The sequence below is a fragment of the Miniopterus schreibersii genome (assembly GCF_964146895.1).
Source record: "Miniopterus schreibersii genome assembly, chromosome: 15".
Lineage (NCBI taxonomy): Eukaryota > Metazoa > Chordata > Mammalia > Chiroptera > Miniopteridae > Miniopterus > Miniopterus schreibersii.
Window position 1 is genome coordinate 9493459 of NC_138115.1, and position 24852 is coordinate 9518310.

The window sequence follows — 24852 nt, forward strand, 5'->3', positions numbered from 1 at the left end:
AATTCGATGGTTATGCAGCCCTCTTATTTTTCTGTGTGTGATTTATAAATATAGATCCTATATTCTTTTTCATTATCATCAACATTTTCCCAGGTCATTTTATAAGATTCTAAGTCTTTCCCAGTGGCTGAAGTAACATTCCATTGTATGGTAATATCAAAATGTATCCATTTGAATCACAATTGTTCAACATTCATATTGCTATTTCCTTTTGTTTATCATAACCTTGTGGTGAGCATCATTGTAAGAAGAATTGACATAACTTTCTGTAGGATAAATCCATAAAATTAGAACTGTTCCAATTTTATTTATTTATTTTTATTTTTTAAAAATATATCTTTATTGATTGCAGAGAGAGGAAGGGAGAGGGAGAGAGAGAGAGATAGAAACATTAATGATAAGAGAGTCATTGATCGGCTACCTAGCCCGCAACCCGGGCATGTGCCCTGACCGGGAATCGAACCCCGATCGCCTGGATCCTAGGTCGACGCTCAGCCGCTGAACCATGCCCAGCCGGGCTGTTCAGTCAAATTTTAAAAAATATTTTAGGTCTTCAAATACAAGTTTTCAAATTTCCCTCCAAAAAGCTTACACTCATGTATCCAAAATAAAACATAAAAGTGAACTCCTTGAGCATGCGAACTATTGCTAGTTTATTCAAGACTCTATCTATAGAGCTCAGAATAGTATCTAAAACATAGTAGGTCCTCAATAAATAGTTATTAGCCCAGAGCCTGGCATATAATGATGCTTCGTAAGTGTTACTTAAGATTATTACTTTTTTTTTTTTTTTTTTGATTATTACTTTCTTTAAAGTTACTATAATTCTTCTCAATGCACACACATTCTCACTTCATGGGAACATTTTTATAGGTTTATTTGAAATTATGTCTCAGAATAAACATAAAACTTCTGAAAAACTCCAGCCTAGTCTCTGTGATACTCTCACATGGATTGCTTCCTTTGTTGAGCATCTCTAAAGTGTGGAGCTGGTTTCTGCCTATTTTTTTCCCCCTGCCAGCGTATTTTCCTTGCTGTCACTTGATGTCTGCTGAGGCTCAAAGAAGACAACCTTTGGGGCAAATGAGCCCGAGCAAAATACTATTGAATTTATGAAAAACAAAGAAAGTGGTGACAATCATGCCATCTCCAATGTAAGTGCTTTGCAGAGCGTCTGCTGGCTGGCCTCACACGGCCCCAATAGGATTATGAAAAGCATTGGCTTTCGGTTGGAACTTGCAGTCTGCCCTCCTGGTTCTGTGTCCCTCGGTCTTGGTTTCCTCAGTTGTAATAGTGCCCGACTTCTCAGGGGTGTCAAGAACAGCCCCCGAGACAGTGCACGGAAAGCTCTTCACACCAAGTGCAGCTCAGAGTAACACCCAGGAAACAGGGGCCGCTGATACCAGAGCTGCATGGCTAACAGTGACTGAGAACCGAGCGTGTACACTTCTATGTTCCTGTGATTCTCTTTTATGGACTTGACGCTTGCTTTCAAATTCTAAGGGATTAATCCATTAGATTTTGCTGAGCCTACCACTTGGGGAAATCTTGGCAAATTTTATGGAGCCCGTTTTCCACTTGGAGAAAATAGGACCCAAAGTTGCATAACAAATGCTTCTGGCGTGCCAGAGACCCAGAAAAATGTTGGAACTGGAACGTGAACCAAAGTGTCTCTATTCCTGCTGCAAATTGCCAGACTACTTCAGGAAGACCTTCCTGATGTGTTGGTCATGATAAGGATCATCAAGATGCTGATGAAAACTTGCATGAAGTGAAGCACTTATTTTTGGCCAGGCAGTGTGCATTTATATAGTGTCTCATTTAATCTTCACGACAACCACAGTGTAGGTGCTGTTATTACCAGAAGCTGAGAGAATTTATGAATTTGCCCAAGATCACATAGCTGGGAACTGTACAGTTTTATCAGTTCTATATATGGAGCCAAAACCTGTGCTTTTAACCACCACAATCTGCCCCATAGCACCAACCATTCAAAAGCTGGTCCCTGCTCTCAGCAGAAATCAGCGAGAACATTTTTTCTGATCATTGAAATGACTGCCGAAGCACCAGGACCGAATATGTAGCCAGATTGGATCAATATTCGAACTACTGCTCTGTTTCCTATCTGCAGCCTATATAAGACCAGTGAAAAATACCCTAAACCACTAGCCTTTCAAACATGAAGTTCAGTGGAATTTATCTTTAAAGTCTCCTTGAAACAATACCTGAGTGAAATCCTGCTTTTCTTTGTAAGAAGAGATTTATTTTGCCTGTAATCGTTAGCTTTCTGGCGGAGCACTCGGAGACCAGCCAGACAGCAGATTATTCAAACAAACAAGTCATCTGGTGGAAAGCACACTAATAACCTCGCGATTTAGGAGAGGCCCTGGCTACGGGAAGGGCTCTCCATCAACCAGTCTTGTCACTGACTCGGGAGCTAGAGCAGGGACGGAGGGACACATGCAGAAGGAGGAGATGGTGGCCCAGGCAGTTCCGATAGGTCTTTCAAACACGGGCATGGAAGGCTCGAGGCCTACGTAAGCGGACGTTGAGAAATGGGTAACTTTCCATGACTCACCAACTTCCTGGGCGTCCTCACAGTCAAGTGCATGCTTATCTCCACTTCCTCTCAACTCAGTTTGTTCTCAGCTAAGGAAACCTAGGGATACAGGAGCTGCATGATGCAAGCAGAACCTGAAAGGAATCTGGAGAAAGAAGCGTCGGGTGACAAGTGCTGGCACTGTGCCCCATCTGATTTCTTCCAAGAGCCTCTTATATTTCATTTGTGTACCTGGTAAACAAATAAAGGGAGGTAACTAGTAGGGAAAGGTATGGCGTGCTCTGCCCTTCGGTTATTTCAGAGTTGACTGTGAGTGGACAAACCATGTCATTCAAAGGAGCCCTAAGGGACACCTGACCTAGTTGATCAGCCATGCCTTTAATAAAACTGCCAAAATAAGTTATGGAATTTCTTATACAACCGTGAGGTTCCCACAAAGACACATTGAAGGTTACTGAATTTTATTATTTAGGACGTAAGTAGTGACTAGACAGCTAGGTTGTATCATGATGATGACAGTGACAGAGATGGTAATGGTGATGATGATGGTGATGATGATAACACCTAACTAACATTTTGGTGTACTTAGCATGTGCCAAGGACAGAGCTATGACTCCATGCACCATCTCATTTAGTCTTTGCAACAATTATAATGAAGACTCTATTAATATACCTATTTTACAGACCAACAAACTGAGGCTTAGAGAAGCCAAGTTCTTGCCCCAAGACCACATAGCTGGTGAGCAATAAATCTAGAATTAAAACTCAATCTTGTTCCAAAATGAAGATCTTTAATCACTATATTCATGGTCTTCAAAAATTTTTGAACACATATCCCATCAATAAAACATTTTGAGGACACCCCTCTTTATACTTAATAAACTAATACTATACTAATATACTATGCACAAATAATATATGTAAAGTATAAACTTAAAAGGATGAACAAAAGATGAAATAATGTTTGGTTTTATATTTATCAGTGGAAGAAAAGTATTTTGATCTCATAGAAAGATAATTATAATTGATGTTTTGATGTCAGTAGTATGTATAAATATGCTTCAGTATTTGAAATTTTTTATTTAATACTTTGTGGATTAATAATGCAAAGGCCCAGTTTTGAGTTTTTTTCACTACTTGATCATGAATGGAATAGATGTTTAAGAAAGATCCTTAGATCTAAATGGAGGGTAGGTGTCATTGGCTGCACTTTCTATTATTTTTTACTTTTTATTTATTTTATTTATTTTAATTTATCTTTATTGTTGAAAGTATTACAGATATCCTCCCTTTTTTCCCCATTGATCCCCTCCCCTGGACACATACCCTGCCCCAGGCCTTCACCACACTATTTATTGTCTGTGTCCATGGGTTATGCATTTGTGCATGTAAGTTCTTTGATTAATCTCTCCCCACACACTCCCCCGCCCCCACCTTCCCTCTGAGATCCCTGAGTCTGCTCCATGCTTCTATGTCTCTGGGTCTATTTTGTTCCTCAGTCTATTTTGTTTATTAGATTCCACATATGAGTGGCATCATGTAAAACTGAATCAGGAAGAATCAGGAAACCTGAATAGGCCAATAACAACTGATGAAATCGAAGCAGTAATAAAAAACCAGCAAACAAAACCCTGGTCTGGACGGCTTCACAGGGGAGCTTTCTAATTTTTTAAGTTGTGTGAGATAGTTTACTAAAATTTTTTCTTGTTTTTTGAGGTAGGCCTGTAGTGCTATGAGCTTCCCTCTTAGGACTGCTTTCGCTGTGTCCCATAGATTTTGGGTTGTTGTGTGTTCATTTTCATTTGTTTCCAGGAAGTTTTTTATTTCTTCCTTGATCTTATTGGTAACCCATTCATTGTTTAATAACATGCTATTTAGCCTCCATGTGTTTGAATGTTTTAGTGTTGATTTCTGCAGTTGATTTCTAATTTCATGCCCTTGTGATCTGAGATGCTTGATATGATTTCAATTTTTTTGAACTTGCAGAGACTTGTTTTGTGCCCTAACCTGTGGTCTGTCTTTGAGCATGACCCATGTGCACTTGAGAGGAATGTATATTCTGCAGCTTTGGGGTGAATTGTTCTGTAAGTATCAATTAAATCCATCTGACCTAGTGTGCCTTTGAGTCCACTGTTTCTGTGTTGACTTTTTGTCTGGAAGATCTGTCCAGTAATGTCAGTGGGGTGTTAAAGTCCATGACTATCACTGTATTGCTGTTGATCTCTCCTTTAAAGTCCTTAAGGTTATTATGGATAGGTCCTTATTTATTGCCATTTTAATTCTTTATGCCCATGTTTCTCTCTCTATTTCTTCTTATTATTATAGCAGTCCCTTTAACATTTCTTGCAGTGCTTCTATTTCTACTTCTAATTACAGCAGTCCCTTTAACATTTCCTGCAATGCTGGTTTGGTGGTGATAAACTCCTTTAGCCTTTTTTTTTTTTTTTTTGTCTGGAAAGCTCTTTATTTCACCATCTAGTTTGAATGGTAGCCTTGCTGGATAGAATAGTCTTGGTTTCAGATCCTTGTTTTGCATTACCTTGAATACTTCATGTCGTTCCCTTCTGGCCTGTAGAGTTTCTGATGAGAAGTCAGCTGACAGCCTGATGGGAGCTCCTTTGTAAGTAACAGATTGCTTTTCTCTTGCTGCCTTTAAGATTCTCTCCTCATCTTGAATTCTTGGCATTTTAATTATGATGTGTCTGGGTGTGGGCCTCTTTGGATTCTTCTTGCTTGGGACTCTCTGTGCCTCCTGAACTTGTTTGACTTTTTCCTTCATCAGGTTAGGGAAGTTTTATGCCATTATTTCTTCAAATAGATTCTCTAATCCTTGCTTACTTTCAACCTCTTCTGGCACTCCTATGATGCTAATATTGTTATGTTTCATGTTGTCTCACAGCTCCCTTAGACAACTCCCTGTTTTTTAATTGTTTTTTCTTTTTGGATCTCTGATTGAGTGATTTTTTTCTACCCTGTCTTCTAATTCACTGATTCAATCATCAGCTTCCTCTAATCTGCTGTTTATTCCTTCCAATGTATTCTGTATTTCTGCTATGTCATTCTTCATTTCTGACTGGTCATTTTTCATAGTTTCCATATCTTTTTTCATGCTGTTGCACATCCTTACGATCAGTATTCTGAACTCTATATCTGATAGATTGCTTATCTCCATTTCATTTAGCTCTTCTTCTGGGGACTTCTCTTGTTCTTTCATTTGGGGCTTTTTTTTTTTTGGTCTCCTCCTTTTGGCTGCCTGTTTGGGTTTGTTTGTATGTATTAGGTGGCCTGCTAGGACTCTCAGTCTTTTTGGAAGGTCTCTGGTGCAGGCCAATATCAGACACTATTTGTGACTGGCCTTGAGTATCCTGTCTGGAGCTATCAGCAACCCATGGCTTGAGGTCTCCTCATTTGGGGCCAGGTGCATTGGACAGGACCAAGATGCACAGTGAAGTCTGCTTTTCCAAGTCCTGGGTCCAGAAGCATATCAGGCAAAGTCTCAAAGCACTCTGAGGTCTGCCTCTGCCTGCAGGCTGATTAATGTGATTCTCTTAATGAGCCTCAGGCTATAGAGACTCCACAGGGTGGGGTGGCTGATTGTTATAGGTCCCTTAATGAGCCTCAGGCTGTAGAAACTACTTGGTGAAGGGCAAGAGGTTTTCCAGCAGGGTGGGGCAATTGCTTCCTCCCCCCCCACCCCAGGCAAAAACAGCACATTGTTTGCCTGAGAAAGAAGTCCTCTGCAGTATGAGGGAATGACTCAGCACAGGAATCCAAGGAGGTGCCCTCTGAGCTCTAGCTCCAGAGCCCACAACCCTATATTGTCCTCACACAGCTCCAATCCACTCTACCCTCCCTCTGCTGGAGCCCATGGTGAGTGGCTGCACTTTGTGTGTTGGCCTTTTAAGAGGGTGCAAAATTGTTTCCAACATTTTAAAGAGATTTTTATAGGTACATTAAGCATAATGGCATGCTCTGACATCACACAATAAAAGAATCATTTCCACAAGCAGTTCTGCTTTCAAATTGCTTTCTGTACACCTGCAGTTTAAAAAAAAAAAAAGTTTGTCTTTATGTTCAAGCCCCTTGTATTTATGTCTTGCTAATGTGATGGCTTCAAACCATCATTAGCATATGTGTCAAGACGGGATGTAAGGAAGGGCATGGTTCAGTGTTGATGATGAGCCATTTTCAAATATTTTTCTCATAATTTTACATTGAGGAGAAGCTCATCTTTGTTTTTACCTCAGGAGTAACAGTAGAAATGTTGACTGGGCCATTTTCCTACTCACCTGTGCTACTCTTATTATCATCAACCTAACCACTGTGGGCAGGGAAGGGAGGTGTGTTATTTTCATGGGCTCTCTTAGTTTGGGAAGTGGCCAGAGGTCTCACCATTGTGAACTGGGTGAACACTGCAGTTCTATAAGAAGGCTACTTTGGTATCAACAGAAGAAAAAAACTGCTGGATGGCAAAATCAAAGCTCAAGTTACGTGACATTCAAAATCAAGGTTTTAAAAATGTTCAAAGAATAGTATAAGCAATAAAACTTGTGGTATTAGGAGTTTGGGACACAGCCATGTCATGGTGGAGAAGTTAAATTATCTTAACTAACCCTGGTCACTTACATTCCCTGCCCCTGTCCCAACCACCAGAGTTAGGTCACTCACTAACTTTAAAAAAAACAACACCTGTTTCTAAATTATAAAAATATCAAATGTATATGTAAAAGTAGAGAGGTTAGTGTAATATACCCTCATGTACCCATCACCCAGCTTATTAATTGGCACTTCTTGGTCAGTCTGTTTCATCTCTATTCCCCATGCTTTCCCACTGATTATATAAAAGGAAATCCCAGACATATCAATGCCACATACACATTTTAGTATGAATCTGAAAATATAAGGACCTGTTTTTTAAATATAACCTATGGTACCACTACTACACCTGATACATTAACAATATCTCCTAATATCAACTGTTGAGTCAGTTTTCAACTTCCCTGAAAGTCTCACACATATTTTGTAGTTTGTTCACTGAAATCAGATTCCAAATAAGGTCATACATTATAATTGATTGATATAGCACTTGTGTGTGTGTGTGTGTATGGGTTTTTTGTTTTGTTTTTTGTTTGTTTGTTTTTGCTTGCAACATTTTGCTGAAGACACAGGTAATTTGTTTTGGAGAGTTTCCAGTCTGATTGCAACCAGTTGGTATTGTTTTACAGAGTCCTCTGCACTCCACATAAAATGGTAACATGATCCAGTGGATTATTACATTAAGACTTTTTTTTTTTTTTACCAGAATACCTCAGAGGTAGTATGTGTACTTCTATCAATAGTCACATAATGACTAATTCTCTCCCTTTGAGAAATGTTAATAGCCCTCGATGACAACTGCTTAAATCCATTATTTTATTGGGGGTTACTACAGGGTGACAGTTTTTGACTCTTTTTTTTATGTATTAGCTAGAACAAGTGTCTAAAGAGAAAGTTTCCTTCATCAATTGTTTGTTTATTCTGAGATAAAGATTACACGGGAAAGGAAAAAAACCCACAAAAACACCTTGATATTTACTCTTTACTTATATATCAAAATAATGGGTTGGTTTCTTAGCATCCTTGGAAGGTAATCAATTACATTTTTTGTTCTGTTCTGTTTTGTGTATTTTAGTCCTGTTATGATTTAAACATATCTGACATCACATCCTGCGTAGTCATTATTTTTATTGATTTTTGATCACCTATGGCCAGTGTGAGCCTTCTCGGACTGGTTTCTGAGTCATTTTAACAAGATCCCGCAAGTCTTTGATAGCTTCCTTAATTTCTGGTAAGACAAGGTTCATTGTGTATACATTTCATGCCTGGAACAGGGAATCAGCTGAGGAACCCCTGTCAGTTTTCATTGGAAATAGTATTTATAGATCACAGCTAGAAATAATTTTTATTTTAAGCTTTGGTTTATTTCTCATTTTCAAAATACAGTTGACCCTTGAGCAATACAGGGATTAGGGGCGCCAAACCTCTGTGCCTTTGAAAATTCACATAGAACTTTTCACTCCTTCAAAACTTTACTGCTAATAGCCTACTGGTGACCAGAGCCATACTGATAACATAAATAGTCGATTAACACATTTTTTTAAAAATATGTTTTTATTGATTTTAGAGAGCAAGGAAGGGAGAGGAGAGAGAGAGAGAGAAACATCGATGAGAGAGAAACATTGGTCAGCCACCCCCCCAGACCCTCTCACCACGGACCCAGCCTGAAACTCGGGCATGTGCTCTGACAGGGAATCTAACTGGCAACCTCCCAGGGCACAGGACAATACTCAACCAACTCAACCACACCAGCCGAGCTAACATCTATTTTGTATGTTATATGTATTAAATACTGTGTTCTTACAAAAGAGTAAGCTAGAGAAAAGAAAGTGTTATTAAGAAAATCATAAGGAAGAAAAAATACTTTTACAGATTTATACATATAAGAAGACCTGCTCAGTTCAAATCTGTGTGGCTCAAGGGTCCACTGTATAAGTGCGTGTGTGTGTGTGTATTTCTCTCCCTTCCTCTTAGGTAAATGATACCATATTTTACACCCATTTCTCTGACTCATTTTTTCAATTAATAATATGTAGTGGAGGTCATTTCATATCAAATTCTGATCCATGAAGACATTTTCCCCTTTGGTGATCACATGGAAAATTGTGAGTCAGAATTGACCTCTTTTATTATACACTAAGAAATGGACATGAGCTCATGCCACCCACTGGGCACCGTGAGGGTCAACTAGAATGGTGGCTCTGAAAGGGGAAGGTTTTCTGCTCTTTAAATCACTGCTGAATCCAGTGCCTAGACTCCTCAGTGCTTGGTACATAGTGGTGCTCAATTAATAAATGAATGAATGAATAGATGGATGAATGAATTTGGGCCCCAGAAATTTGAACAGGAAGTGCTCGTGTTGAACTTTAGAGATGCTTCATTAGTCTGCCTTGTGCAAAAATTACCAAGGAGGGGAAATGCTTTCTTCCCTCACACTGTTCCCTTTCTGTCTCCTGCCTTCGCATATCCTCGCCTTTCTCCAAAGGTTTCCAGCTAGTCCCAGAACGATGCTTCCCTTCTTCCCTACCCTCACCAACAGTCCAGATCTTCCAGTAGAGCCTCTGTCAGCTTAGTACTGGCAGGGTCGGGGTGGGGCATGCTTGGAGCATTAGGGTATGAATGACTAGAAATAGACATTTAGTTTTTTAAAAGAAAAACTAAAAAATCTCAATTAAACTGTGAGGTTCTGGGGTTCTGGTGACCAAAAAGAAAGCTTCAGTGAAGTGAAGGATACAGAAGCAGTCTTCCAAAAGGTGGTCTCTGAGATGCCAAGACTTGGAATCCCCAGCCTCTGAGTCAGCCTTCCGTCCTGTGGTGTGCTTGGCTTTGGGCTCAGGCGCCAGGGACACCTCAGCACACTCAGCTCCATCTGCTCCCCACACAGGCACAGCACGTCCCGGCTCCCTGCAGCAGTTTTCTCTGAACTCTAGTCCTCTGTGCCCTCTCCACAGAATTTACCTTGCTCTTTCCAGAAGCCTTGTCCCACATTGCCCCCTTTCTATTTCTGCTCCAGGATTCTCGGCTGCCCACGTTTGTTGTCAACTGTGTCATTATGGCTGCATCCTGGTCTGCCAGCGGCCCAGGAGGCTGACCCAGCATATCTGCTCTTCTCTGGGTTCCACGTCCAACTTCAAAGCTGCTTGTTCTTTGAAAGAAGCAGGTTTGTGTAGGAATGGCCTCTGCTTCTAAATGGGAGTGTGTCAATGGGGTGCATGTCCCAACACACCCTCAAATTTCTCCTGCCGGCTGATTCACTGCTCTTGTGTTTGGCAGCAGCGAACTCAGCGAGAGGGCCAGTGGCTTTGTCTGCTGTGAGCCCTAGAGCAGTAAACACTGCCGAGAGGGACTGTGGAGTCTCCCTGGGACAGGTGTCCTGGTTATGAGTTATGTGAGTACAGCAATGTGTGTCCTCTGACCCCCAGGAAAACCCATCTCCAACCCAAGGTTGCCTGTCTCCAGTACCCCGCATTCACATCAGTAGTCAGAGCCCTAGATCATGAAGCAGATTGGGCCCTACTAAGCTTCAGCCAACTTTTTCTTTTTATAATTATAGAAACTGTGCCCTGGAGAGGGACCAGGACTCACACTGGGTAGCACCTAACTGCCAAGCCCTAGGATAGGCCTTTATATATTAAAAAGTATATTTCCAAGTTACAAACATGACTCACATGCAAATACCAATGAGCATCTATCAAAGATCTATTCACTCATTCTTGAGAGTACCAGCCGGAGGGAAGAGCTGCGTCAACGAGCCATAGAGGATAAGGGGTCTATGCAGTGAGCCGGCAAAGGAATGCTCAGTTTGCTGTGTTATATTCAGAACTGGATACTGTCCTACAGGCCAGCTGAGCTGTAGCTTTGGGGGGGGGGGGGGGCATTGTACCAGATGGAAATCATTTGCAACCTGTCAGTATTCTAGAAGTTAATTTCTAGCCTCACAGTGTCTAGACCCTAATCAATAGACACAGTAAGTCAAACACACTTAGAGTTCTCAGAATGAGGTGACCTCTGGCAGGTTGGTACACAATGCCTGTATAACAAAAGAAGGTGACACAGTCATCTTTTAGCTTTATTTCCAAGTTTCAGGTATTTTTTTCTTAATAAATTACCTAATTTAATCTCCAAGGATTTCGATGTAAATATCAGCATCCCCATTTTAAGACAAGCAAACTTAGAGGAGACTTAGGTAAAATGCCCCGTCACGCAGCTCCACGGGTGAGAGCCGGGAAGAGCACAGTGTCATCTTTGTTTCCCACCAGGGATTTTTAAAAGACTGTATCCTGTTATATCTTACAATATCAATTTTCCCAACAGATATTGAATAAGCAACTTCTCCGTATCAGGCCCTCTGCTAGCGCAGAAAATGAGTGGAGCAGACTGCACCCTGCTGGTTCGCAGATGATTATAAGGGCGGTGAGAATGGCAAATCCAAGGAGCCACAGGAGTAGGGGCCTTATCTGGGTGTTCAGAGACAGCTTCCTGGAGGGGGTGACGTTTTACTTGAGTTTAGTGTTAAAACTGGAGTGGGCCTTGGAGGATAAAGCAATTCAGGCATTAAACCCCTGCGTTGAGACCGAGTTTGTACCTGAATGAATATTTCCCCGTTTAAAAGTCTAGATCTTAAAGACATGAGATCTAGTTGTTAGACCTTTATTGGCGCATCACTGCAGTGTCCCCAGGAGGAAATCCAAAGCCAGTGGTTTATTTATCATTTCCGAGGACAATTAGCTGCTCATCTCCACCAATCATACATTCCCAACATCAGGAAACATTTCCGTAGGATAAAGTGCCATAAACTCTGTGTGCCAGGGGCTGTGGCTACCCTGTATCCATCTCTTAGTTCAACAACGACTTCCCTCTAAACAACCAAATACTCTCAATGACAGAAACTCTGCATTAAAGGGCAACCTAATTCATTTTTTTGAGTTCCAAATAATTGGGGGTATGTCTTGATGTTGCCCCTACATCTGCTTCCCTTGGTTTCTACCCAGTCCTAGTTTAGTCTTCTAGAACTGCATAGAAAAACCTAGTCTCTATTTCACATGAAATTGCAGAACAACTAAACCATGCTAAAGAGACTAGGAAACTATCTGTAATCTTTTATGAAAATGCACCACAGTTCAATCCATCCAGTAAGCTTTCCTTGCAAAGCTTTCCTCTCAACTTTGGCTGTGCATCAGAAATTCTCGTGAAGTTTCTAAACTTGTTCATTCCTGGGTCTCCACCCCCAGACAGCTGAGTGAGTAGGTCTGTGGCAGGCACACAGGCATTGATATTTTCTACAAGCTTTGTGGGTAATGCTGACACAAACCCCCAAACTTATTGAGTCTCTTGGCTACCACTAGAACCTGGGGTTTAGTGATTTTTTTTAAAAAAAGAAGATTTCTCTCCTTAGGAGAAGTTTAAGTGTAGTAGGATGGACAGACATAGAGTTCATGCCTTACATTAATATTAGAATAAATGCCAAGAGCTTGGGGATGAAGGAGTTCAGAGAAAAGCTGTCTAGCTCAGGGACTGGGAGGAGCCATCAGAGAGAGGTGGCCTTAAACAACATTTTGATAGATAAGTAAGGTTTAGCCAAGTGAAGAAAGTGAAAGTAGAAGACAGAAGGAAAGGCCTTGAAATGACATTAATAGCCGAAAAACAGCAAGGCACAAGTGGAATTGTGAAGACATGCCGAAAAATGAAATTTGAATTATTAACAAATCATAGGGGCAATATTCTAGGCAGAGCATAAAAGTGTGTTATTTCCCGATGTAGACAAATATTCCAAGGGGTGAAAAAGAAGTTTCCTCAAGGAGATTGGGGTATATTCCACATCGTCTCCCCACGGTCTTGCCAACGTGTGAAATAAACACAGCTTGTCCATTGACAGGACCAATGACGTCACTTGTGAAGAAAAGTCACCCCCTAGGCTGCTTCCTAAAGGAACCCAAACTATTTCTCAGTCAGATGGGGAAAGATTAAATCACCAATGCCTTTAAAATACCGGTAACAGAATCTTTGGGGAGGCAGTGGAGCCCATGATAAATACAATTTTAACAAGCCAGACTCGCTTATGAGAGCAGAAAGGTCCTTGAGATGTCCCTGAAACCCAGCTGGTTTGCACTGTCATGAGGTGTCAGAGATAGAACTAAGAAACACTGATCACTTTCAGCTCTTTCCTGCCTCTGATTTCAGGACAAGCTGGAGTGGAAGGGTTTCTATTCTCCCTGTACAGGCCTAGGACTGTCTTATGTGTGCTACTATACTTGGCTCCCTTCATAGAAACTCTGTGTGTGTGTGTTTAATTAACAGACTTTATTTTTTGAGCAGTTTAAGGTTTACAGAAAAATTGAGCAGAAAATAGAGAGTCCCCACATTCCCAGTATTCCCTCTCCGCACAGTTCCCCCTATTATTAACACCTTGCATTCATGTGGTGCATTTGTTATAATTAATGACCCAATATTGGTACATTGTTAATCACTGAAGTTCATCATTTACATTAGGGTTTACACTGTGTTTCCAGTATTTCCCAGTTTGGGGGCACCTTCCAGCTTTATCCCCTGTGTTTCCAGTATTTCCCAGTTTCGGGGCACCTTCCAGCTTTGTTCCCTGTCTCCTCTGCCGTCTGGACCGTGAGTGGAGGTTGTTAGAGCAGGTTAAGGCCTCCACATGCCCCCGAATCCCCAGCAGCCTGAAGAGTGACTGCCGGTCAGTTGTCCCTTCTCTCTGTTCATGGCAACAGGACAGGGCCTCACCTCAGTCAGTTTCAGTGACGCTCCAGTCTGCGAGGTGATACATGAAAGGACCTTCTATAACCTATATATAGACTGCATGCAGATTTTTGGGCTTTTTCTCTGGAAATGATTGCTACTGATAAGTTCACAATTAAAGCTCCTAAGACTCGGGATGGAGTTGGCGATTTCACACGTTGCCGAGCTGGCCTTTTCAATCGGGGCTTCAGCCACTGGAACTGTGTGCTGTTTCCATTCCCGATGTTCCTACTGAGAGCTGCCTCTAATTCTCTCTGTGTCCCCCAAGCAGGCCCCGCATGTTCTCTCCTCTCTTTCTTCATCACTTTGTACCCCCACCCTGGAGTGCCTTTCCGTCCCTTCTCCCATCACCCCTCCTCTCCCCTTGCTCCCAGCTATTCCTGTCTCCGCCAACTGAGATTTAGACGCGACTCAAGACTCTTCTCTACTCAGATGTCGCAGCTCACATGAAACATTTTCCCGATTCCACGCTAAACTCGAGAACGCAGTACTGTTCCCTGACCCTGCATGCTCTCAAGTCATGTCACCCTCTTGGGTAAAACCCCTCAGTGGTTTCCCGGCCTCCTGACTCCTCTCTCTGGCACGCAGGGCCCCGCACCACGCTCTGCTCCCTGCCTCCCTCCCCAGGATCACCGAGCACTGTCCTGCTTCACGACCCTGCGGCATCAATAGCTGGTCAAGTTTGCTGATTCACTAGGTTAATGGTTCTCAAAGTGCGGTCTACAAAGCCTTGGAGTGATTCTCCTCATAACACTGAGACATATTTGCTTTCTGCTCAGCCTTGTTGACAGCCGCACTCATGGTGCAAGAGGAATGGAGAGGAAAAGTGCGGGTGGGTCAGCGCAAAGCAAGGCTGCGCTGGCAGACGGCCCTCGCTGTGGTGTCCCTCCCAGCCACGCACCCACTGTCTAGAAACTGCCAGACACGCTCATTTAATATTTTATAGAATGAACTGCTAAGTAAACACCAAGCACTTAACAAAGGGCCGTGGCTGTCTTGTGGACAGGGGCTTGTGTGACTGAGTTGCCAACTGAACTTTTTAATGGAACATCATTTTTACTGGAAAGAATTACTGACAGACAAACGAAGGTTAGTCGAACTTAGGTAGTTAGTAGGTATTTTCCAGAAAATAAAGGGAAGAAGCCTGTTATCTCAAGAAAAACAACTTACAGTATTTTTGCCGATGATAAAATTTGAGCTGTGAAGACCTCAAGACTTTTTTGTGACACCACTGATGATATTAAGTAATATGATTTTTACATATTGTGTAATGAAATGTTTCAATATTTGGAATATTTGTATAACTCAATGAACTAATATTTCCCATATGACCAACGTATGATATATATTTTTAGAACCATGCAGGGGTAAAAAGTTCTTTCAAAAGCTAAGCTATAACAATGAAATTTAATGTAATAGACGACAACAGTTTATTGGTACGGTTTACAGTTTCACATTGCAACTAACATTTAAAAAAATACCATTAGTTGAACTTCAGTTTAGTATCAAAGAAGACTACCCACATGTACCTGAAAAGGCATTAAATATTTCTCCCTTTTCCAACAACGTATCTGTGGGAGGCCAAATTTTCTTCACATACCTCAACCAAACAGCACATCCCAGCAGATTGAGCGCAGAAACAGGTATAAAAATCCAGCCGTCTTCCCTTAATCTCTAAAAGATATTTGCAATACTATAAAAATGATGCCAGACATTTCACTAATATTTGCTTTGGAAAATACAGTTGGTCTTTCTATTTTCTAATGATTTAAAAATTTAAAGTTGGTTTCCTAAAAGTAATAATTAACTTAAAGGTAGTCAGCTGCCACTACCCTGTTTTTTCCCAATGAGCAAGAGCTTTCACAGAAGATTTTAAAATTTTTTTCTAAAGAAGCACTTGATAAAATGTGGTAGGAGGATGGTAGTGCCTACTATTTTAACTACAGTTAGCACATAAAGCCCATGATTTCACAGATATAATTGCTTAAAACAAGTTTCAGTTTAAAAAAAAAAAAAAATCACATTATTTGAAATATATTCAAGGCAAAATATAAAGGAAATAGAAGTACAGTTGGCTGATGGAAAGGCATACCCATGAAGGTATTACTTGATTGGTTGAATTTGGGGAAACCATGTTCCAAAGAGAAATCCAGGGTCACAGCCCCATCTTAAAAGCCTCACCTTCAGTACTTTTCCCCTTCAACTTTCATCTCAGAATCACTCAGTAGTACTTTTCCCTAATGAAGTCTTTCAAATTGATTTGTATGGGCTCAAGTCAAATGAATAAAACTCACTTAAAACACCTTTTTCAGAATATGTTACGTAAATGTATACAATGTAGAAGATGAGAATTTATGTAATTAATTAAATATTTAGTTAGCATAATACAATTTCTAAATCTCCCAGAAGCACAACTTCATTTAGGATAGAACATCATAATCTGGTTGTAGGATGAGGAGATTTTAATTATTAAAAAATTAATGGACTAATATAAATTTTTGATAACCTTTAAGGAAACTAAATAAGCATTGCTCTCCTCCCTCTAGACAAGCTTATGGCTTTTAAAAAGCTTGTTGACTTGCTTTTTTGCCAGCTTTCAATAATGAAGAGATTAAAAAACGGTTTTTCCCAAATAATGATTTCTTTTTTAAAAAGAAAAGGCACAGTTCATATTCTTTGATTGTAATATATAGTGCTGACATACTTTAGAGAAGGGCTTTATTTCTGTATATAACTGAAACATCTTCTTATATCCCCAAACAATTTCTATTACTGATTGCCTATGTTTAATGCTACGATTTTAGATTCTTTCCTTCAGGGCAAACACTGTGCCCCCTCTTCTATAACACAGCTGCTGCTGAGATAAGGGGCATATTAACCAGTAAGCACCTTGGTAAGTGTGCTTTCTTTCAGGCCTAGAGAAAGCCACATGCATCCATTAGGCAAGCATTTGGCTGCAAGTAAGAGAAGCACACACAATGACTTGAACAGAGTGATTCCTTTTTTTCTCACATAATGAGAAGGCCAGAGATGGGTGTTTACAAACATGGGTTCAGCTCCTCAAAAATATAAGGACCAACATCTCTGTGATGCTCTTGGCCTTTCCTTCATGGTCACACAATTGACACCAGAGATCTGGACAATATTGTACTGCAGAAGGGACAGCAGAAAAGAAAAGGGTTATACCACCAGACATGTTCATTTTAGGAGGATCCCAAAAGCTTTTCTAGAAAACTGTCAATAGCTTTCTACCTCTGTCACATGGCTCCTCATGGACGCACAGGAGACGGGAAAGAAGTCCTTGGCTTCTCAGCAATGATTACCCTTCATTTTTTCAGGTTTTCTGCTCTTGCACTCTAGTTCAATTCTGAATTCTGAGCTGAAGCACAGTGGTTTCTGTACACATCCAGTGCTTGGAGATGGGCTTCTATTTCAGGAGGGCTCTGTTTGTAAGCAGCTCACAGAAGCCCGGTTGTCTATTTAGAGTTGTGCTGTCAGCTAATCTGGGCCAGTGATCTCCGTGTGTTCATGTAAGGTCACCTTCAGGGTTCAAGCCTATCTAGGTCGCTTAACTTTTACCCAGAGATAAATTCTGTTCCACAGATTGGCTCTTAGACTGGTTATTTTGTGGGCTCCTAAGGGAGATTTTCATTTACTTATACAGTCAGCAAAAGTGTGGTAAGGAACCAAAGATAAGTATGTGATTTCTGACTACACTGTAAGAAAACTGAGAACTTAAAGACTGTGCCTTGGTAATCTTATATCTCCAGAACCTAACACTGTGCCTGGCATATATTAAACATAAATTTTTGTATTCATGCAACAAATATTTGGGTATAGGCCATTATATGCTAGATACTAGAAGCCCAGCAGTAAACTAGATAGGTGTGGTTCTTGTACATGTGAAATATATGCTCTTATAGGGATATAAATAATGAAAGTAAGCACAATTTGAAAATAAAGAATAAAGGCCCAAATGTAGGCCCAGACGTCCATCAACAAGAGGACAGATAACTTCCAGGTGCAATGGAATACTACTAGGCGTGAGGCTGAACAAGCTACTGCTGCCGCCGGCCACAGGGCAGAGTCTCATAATGCGTGACTGCGTGATCGTCAAGTTCAAAAATAGGCAGAACGAACCTCTGATGATAGAGGTCAGGCTACTGGTCACCTTCGGAGAGGAGCAATGGCTTTGGAGACATGCAGGAGCTTCTGGGCTCCAGGTTATGTTCTTTATCTTGATGAAGAGTTGGTTCCATGGGAAAACTCACTTCATGAAAACGCCTCACACTCTGTGTTTATGATGTATATTTTTCTATATCATGTTATAATTCAGTTAACTAAATGGATCTTAGAGAAGATAAATGCTGACTACGATGATGGCTGTGAAGGCAGTGCATAGGGTCCAGGGCAGTGTGGCAGGGATTAGCTTGAGGGCACTACTGTAGACAGAGTGGTCAGGGTAGACCTTCCTGGGAGGTGTGGGTAGGCTGAGCCCCAAGAGTGAGAGGGGGGCAGCCACGGGGAGAGGCAGGCGATGAGCATCCCAGGCAGGGGGAGTGGCAAGTGCAAGGGCTCTCAGGCAAGCAAGGTTGAGGCACATCTGAGAATAGGAGGGAAAAAAAAGCCAGTTTGGCTGGAGCAGAGTAAGTGGAGAGCAGAGTGGAACGAGACAAAGCCAGAAGCCAACCAAGGCCAAATCACGGGGGGCCTTGGGGCCATTTAGTTTATGGCCTGCGCCTTATCACTCGATTCTTCTTTTGTGCCAGGCTACATACTACGATCCTTGGGTACGTCACCCCAGTTTCTCTTCATCTTTCCAGCAACCGGGTCTAATACTCCCCATTTTATGCATGAAGATCCAAGGCTTAGGTTGCCAAGGCCACCCAGCTTGGAAGTGTGTGGTATCACCAGGATTTGAACACAAGCCTGCCTTTTAGCTCCTGACCCTGCCTCTGAGCACTGGAGTCTAAATAAATATCACTTCCCAGCATGACTCATGTACATTTAGGATTGTGAACAGCCACTGACCAAGCAGCAAACTCCACCTAGGAAGGTCTGGGAAGGAGCACATGGGCTAAATTTTGAAGATACAAATAGAATTTTCCCACAGGCATGCTTTCTTGAAGGAGTAGTATGTGCAGAGACTCAAAGATGAGGATCATTACAGCAGCTAATGTTTATTGAGCTTTCATGCTGTGCCAGGTTGTGCAGTGAATCTGGGTTAATCCTCACAACAGTCCTATGGAAGTCAGTATTGGTTCCATTTTACAGATGGAAAAACTGAGGTGTGGAGAGGTTAGTTGTTTGCCCAGAGAGAAACAGCTAGTGAGGTGACTATATAAACACTATGCTTGTTTAATCAGTGGTGAGAAAAGTAGTGAACATGAACTGGCAGGTATCCAAACCCAGACATAAGCAGAGTTCTGCCACTAGAGTCTGTCCCTACCTCTCCCTCTGAGAGCTTGAGGTGTCCAGAGAAGTGGGGGATGTTTTGTGGGGCTTCATGATATATGTTCTTGAAACTGATGAGTAATATTGCTGAAGGCCCTCTCTTTTTGAGAGTTTTCTATTCTGCAACCTCTCTCTTCTGAAATCCTAAAACCTACCTTTGTGCATTTTACATGCTTCTTCCTCTCCTCTAGACTACACATTCCCTGAGGACAATCCCTTATTTCTTTGATTTCATAGGGCCAGGCCCTGGCCAGCAAGATCAGAGATTGAGTGTGTTTTGATGATCATGAAACCCTCAGGGCTCAGGTAGGTGGTAGGTGCTCTGTAAATATTTTTTGAACAAGGATCACTATGCTTATTTAACAAATGGTTAGTGCGATCATGGATTTGGCCAGGGTCAACAATCAATCTTCGTCATTCAGAGGATGCTCACCTAATTTTATTTCCATTACTCAAGCATTTAAGACAAGCAAGGTTTATTGGTCTCCCTTCCCTCTCCTGCCCCTTCAGCCCCTTCCATCTCATCCCCGAAATCACACAGAACTGTTATTGACCCAGCCTTGGAAGGAATTCTGAGCAAGAAATTCTGTGGGGCACCTAAGTTGGTACTACACAGTAAAAATTTATGATGTAAGCCGGTTAAAGCTGGCCTGCTTAAAAGAAATTCATGGTATTGTGTCACTTTTATGAGCAAATCAACTTCTGCCCAATATTTCAGTATAAATGATTTCAAGTACATACAAAATAACTATGATTTTTCTGTATAACTCCACAGATACCAATATCCCTCCGTCAGAACAGAAAAGCTTAAGGGGCTTAGAAGTGAGTTCACTCTATGCCATAGGCCTGTGCTGTCCGGTACAGTAGCCACAAGCCACATGTTATATTGACCACTTGCCATGTGGTTATTCTGGGCTGGGATGTACTGTCGGTGAAACGTACACCAGATTTCAGACATCATATAAAAAGAGAATCTAAAATATCTCATTATAATATGTGTAAGGATTACATGTTGAAATGATTTGGGATATATTGGGTTCAGTAAAGTATATTAAAATTCATTTCACCTGTATTTTTTACTTTTTAAAAATGTGACTACTGGAAAATGTGGCTAACATTGGACTGTAACAAATATAATCTGATAAAATCCTAACTCTTTTATACCTGCCCCTACTTCACCATTCCCCACTTCTCCCAAAGTTACAGAAATTAGGTAAATCACCCCACATCCTGTCTGTATTCTCAAAACTCTGTTTTGTTTCCTGATTGAAGCCAGCCTTCAATCTTCTATAGCTGTAAGATTTCTTTTCTATTAGCAAGACTTGCATTGACCTTAAAGATGAAAGCATCTTCAACTTATGCAGAAACTCATAATTTTAAAAAATAACTCATATTTTGACATTGAATAGCTATAACTGTTCCAAAGTAGCAAGTAATTAGAATTATCACCATTTTCCTAGTGAAAAATTATTCGTTCTCTCAGTGAGAAGACCAAGGGTAAGATCACATTTATTCATTTAAACTCAGCCCTGTTCCAGAAAGGCTTTTAACTCTCCGGCTAATTCAGAGAATGTAAGTGGGTTTTGCAAGATGACCAATGATCAATAGACGGGGACTGGAAGTATCTTACGATTTCTCCTGGAACAGCAGTTCTCAGACACTATCCCATTATCACTTATGAAGTGCAACTTTTTTATTTTTACCTTTTAAATTTATCTTTATTGTTGAAAGTATTACAGATGTATTCTACCCCCCCCCCCGCCCCCGACTTCCTCCACTCCACTCCCGCCCCTCCCCAGGCCTTTACCAAACTATTGTCTGTGTCCATGGGTTATGCATATATGCATATAAATTCTTTGGTTAATCTCTTTCCTCTGAGGTTCCTTAGTCTGTTCCATGCTTCCATGCCTCTGGATCTATTTTGTTCATCGGTTTATTTTGTTCATTGGATTCCACATATAAGTGAGATCTGCAAAGAGCAAAGTTTTTAGCTGACTTTCTTTTTATATAAATTAGAACTGATTAAAGGATATTTGAAAACAATTTACCTTTTGTACACTTCATTCACTTATTTACTTAACAAGCACATAATTGAGTGCCTGTTGTGTGTAGAACTCTAAGTTGGCCCTGGGGAAACATCAATGAACAAAATAGCAAGACAGGATAGATCTTCTAACAAATTCAATCATAACTAACAAGTAGTCAAAATAAATGGTGTGCTGGGGAATAACAGGAATAGCAGGAAGACCTAGGCTAGGGGTTGGGAAGGGCTTTGTGGGTTAGGGCTGCTCATCTGAGACGAAGGACAGTGTGACTCATCCAGATAAGAGGGGAAATAGATAGGAATCCTAAATGGGAGAGAAAGGTGGGATTGATAAGGCAGGAAGTTATGCATGACCTGCTGTCCAAATGACCTGTGCACACCCTGGAAGTGTATCCTGTACTAAACATCATCTGTCCTGTGGGCATAGACGTAATAACCACAATAAGGTTGGAACACTTAGCACATCCCCATGTGCCCCTAGCAGGACATTGCTTTTTTAAAATTTTTCAGCTTTATTTAAGTATTATTGACATATAACATATTTAAGTTTAAGGTGTACAATGTAATGATTTGATACACGTATGTGTTGTAAAATGATTATCACATTAAAGTTAATTAATGTCTCCATCCCCTCGCATAATTAGCGTTTAGTATTGTCAGCTGTAATCACCATGCTGTATATTAGATCCCTGGAGCTCGTTAATCTCATTACTGGCTGTTTATACCCTTTGCCCAGTATCTCCCCATTTCCCCCCCTCACACGCAAGCCCCTGGCAAACACCGCTCCATTCTGCCTGAGTTCAGATTTTTTTGGATTCTACATGTAAATGATATCATCCTGTATTTGTCGTGCTCTGTCTGACTTATTTAACTCAATATAATGCCCTCAAGTCTCACGCAAGTTGTGGAAGCAGAAGGATTCCCTCCTTTGTCGTGGCCGACTAACACTGACTTGCATATGTAAGCACAGGGCCATTGTCTGTTCATCTGTTGATGGACACTTAGGTTGTTTCCGTGGCTTGACTGTTGGGAACGGCTGCAATGGACATGGGAGTGCCAGTGTCCTTTGAGGTCTCATTTTCATTTACTTTGGATATACATCCAGATACGGGATTGCTGGAACATATACTAGTTTTTTTTTAATTTTTGAGGAACCGCTGTGCTGTTTTCCATAGCGGCTGCACCAATTTACCTTCCCACCAACAGTGCACAGAGTTCCCTTTACTCCACATTCTCGACAGTTGTTATTTCTTGTCTTTGTGATAATAGCCATTTTTTTCTAACACGTGTGAGATGATATCTCCTTGTGGTTTTGACTTACATTTTCCTGATGATGTTGAATACCTTTTCAAGTACCTGTTAGCCATTTGTATGTCTTTCTTGGAAAAATGTTTATTTAGATGCTTCCCCCCATTTTAAAAACAGATTGTATGGTTTTTGTTATACAGTTGTATGAGTTCCTTATATAATTTAGATATTAACTCCTTGTCAGATAGTTTGTAAATCTTTTCTCTCATTCCGTAAGTTGCCTTTTCATTTTGCTTGTGGATTCTTTTGCTGTTCAAAAGCTTTTTACAAAGTGAACATGCAAAGGTTTTAGATTTATTTTTTAATTTATTTTTAATTGTAGTTAACATATAATAACTAAATTATATTAGTTTCACATGTACATCATAGTGATTCAACATTTATATACCTTACAAAATGATCACCACAGTAAGTCTAGTAACCATCCGTCACTGTATATCGTTATTATGATATTATTGACTCTGTTCCCTTTGCTGTACATTACATTCCTGTGACTTATTTCATAACTGGAAGCTTGTGCTTCTTAATCCCCTCCCCTTTTTCCAGCCATCCTTCCAACCCCCTTCCCTCTGACAGATATCAGTTTGTTCTCTGTGTCTGTGAATTTGTTTCTGTTTTATTTTGTTTGTTCATTTGTTTTCTAGATTTCATATATAAGTGAAATCATATGGTGTCTGTCTTTCTCTGTCTGACTTATTTCACTCAGCGGGATACCCTCTAGGCCCATCAACGATGTCACTTTTTAACTGGGTTCCTTTCTCTTCAGTTTTTATGTATTTTTGTATGGTTTTGATTTGTGGTCACCTCCTGCCCTGGGTTGTTCCCTCAGCTCCTGGAGAGCTCTCGTGGTTTCCTGACCTTCTCGCCGCAGTCCCTCTCTCTTTTTGGGCAGAAGCTGTTCGATTGGCTCACCATTGTCTCTCAGGAGGAATTGCTCTGAATATAGCCATATGGTCAACGTGTTCTTGGGAAGGGGCGAGCTCCCCATCCACCTCCACCACCACCTTGGGCCCACCTCCCATGTTGTCGCTTTTTAGTCTTATGTAGTCCCACTCGTTTATTTTTCCTTTTGTTCCTTGTGCTCTTCTTGTCAGAAAACCACTGACAAGACAATGTCAAGGAGCTTTCTTCCTGTTTTCTTCTAATAGTTTTATAATTTGGGGGGGCTTACATTTAAGTTTTTAATCTATGTTGAGTTAATTTTTGTGAGTGTTTAAGATAGGGCCCCAATTTCATTCTTCTGCATGTGAATATTCAGTTTTTCCAAAACCATTTACTGAAGAGACTATCCTTTATCCACTGAGTATTCTGGCTCCCTTGTCAAATATTACTTGACTGTATATGTGTGGGCTTGTCTCTGGGCTCTCAGTTCAGTTCCATTGGTCTGTGTGCCTGTTTTAATGACAGTACTATATGTTTTGATTACTGTAGCTTTGTAAAGTGGGGTATTTCAGACCACCTGAGGGCCTGTGCAGTGGTGTGTATAACAGTCATCTCTCAAACAAACAGGCCTGACTTGCAGCATTTGCCAGTTTCCATGCTGTGACCACTCTCACCTTGGCTGATAACTAGCTTCCAATAAGATGTCATTGAATGTGAACTGGGAAGAGATATGGGGTAGCGCTCCATTATATATCATTTCTACAATACAAACAATAGATGCAAATAACCCCAAAAGTACAGATAATAGTAAAATGTGATGAAATAATAAAAAAGCAATGAATGTTGAATATGTATTAATTTTGTTTTTAATATATTTATTTAACCGTAATTTATATTATTTTTTAGAAGTGGATGTGTTTAATAGCTGCCTCACAAAATCCTGCAAATTTAACATTCAGCTCTCACGTGCCTGTGCAGCCAGCTGCAACACACCAGTGGGCCTGGTGTCTTCAGTGCAAATACCACGATCCTTGCCCAGAACGAGTCCTCACTCTTCCTCTCCCTCTGCTTCTTACAGATCAGCAAACAGCAGCTGCAGACAGTCAAGGACCGCTTTCAGGCTTTCCTCAACGGGGAGACCCAGATCGTGGCTGACGAAGCCTTCATGAACGCTGTCCAGAGTTACTATGAGGTAAGACTCACCGTACAGAAGAACGACAAGACAGCTCAGGCCTGTGGCCCAGGGTTTCTG

General features: G+C 40.9%; 1 protein-coding gene across 11 annotated transcripts in view; it reads left to right on the forward strand.

Annotated features, from left to right (window-relative positions):
- Nucleotides 1–24852, forward strand: part of CADPS (calcium dependent secretion activator) — a 434736-nt gene that overhangs the window by 77327 nt on the left and 332557 nt on the right. For all 11 annotated transcript variants that reach the window (XM_081160526.1, XM_081160532.1, XM_081160524.1 and 8 more), the window contains exon 2: nt 24679–24792. In XM_081160526.1, the coding sequence (XP_081016652.1) occupies nt 24679–24792 (114 nt within the window). The remainder of the gene's footprint in view (nt 1–24678; nt 24793–24852) is intronic.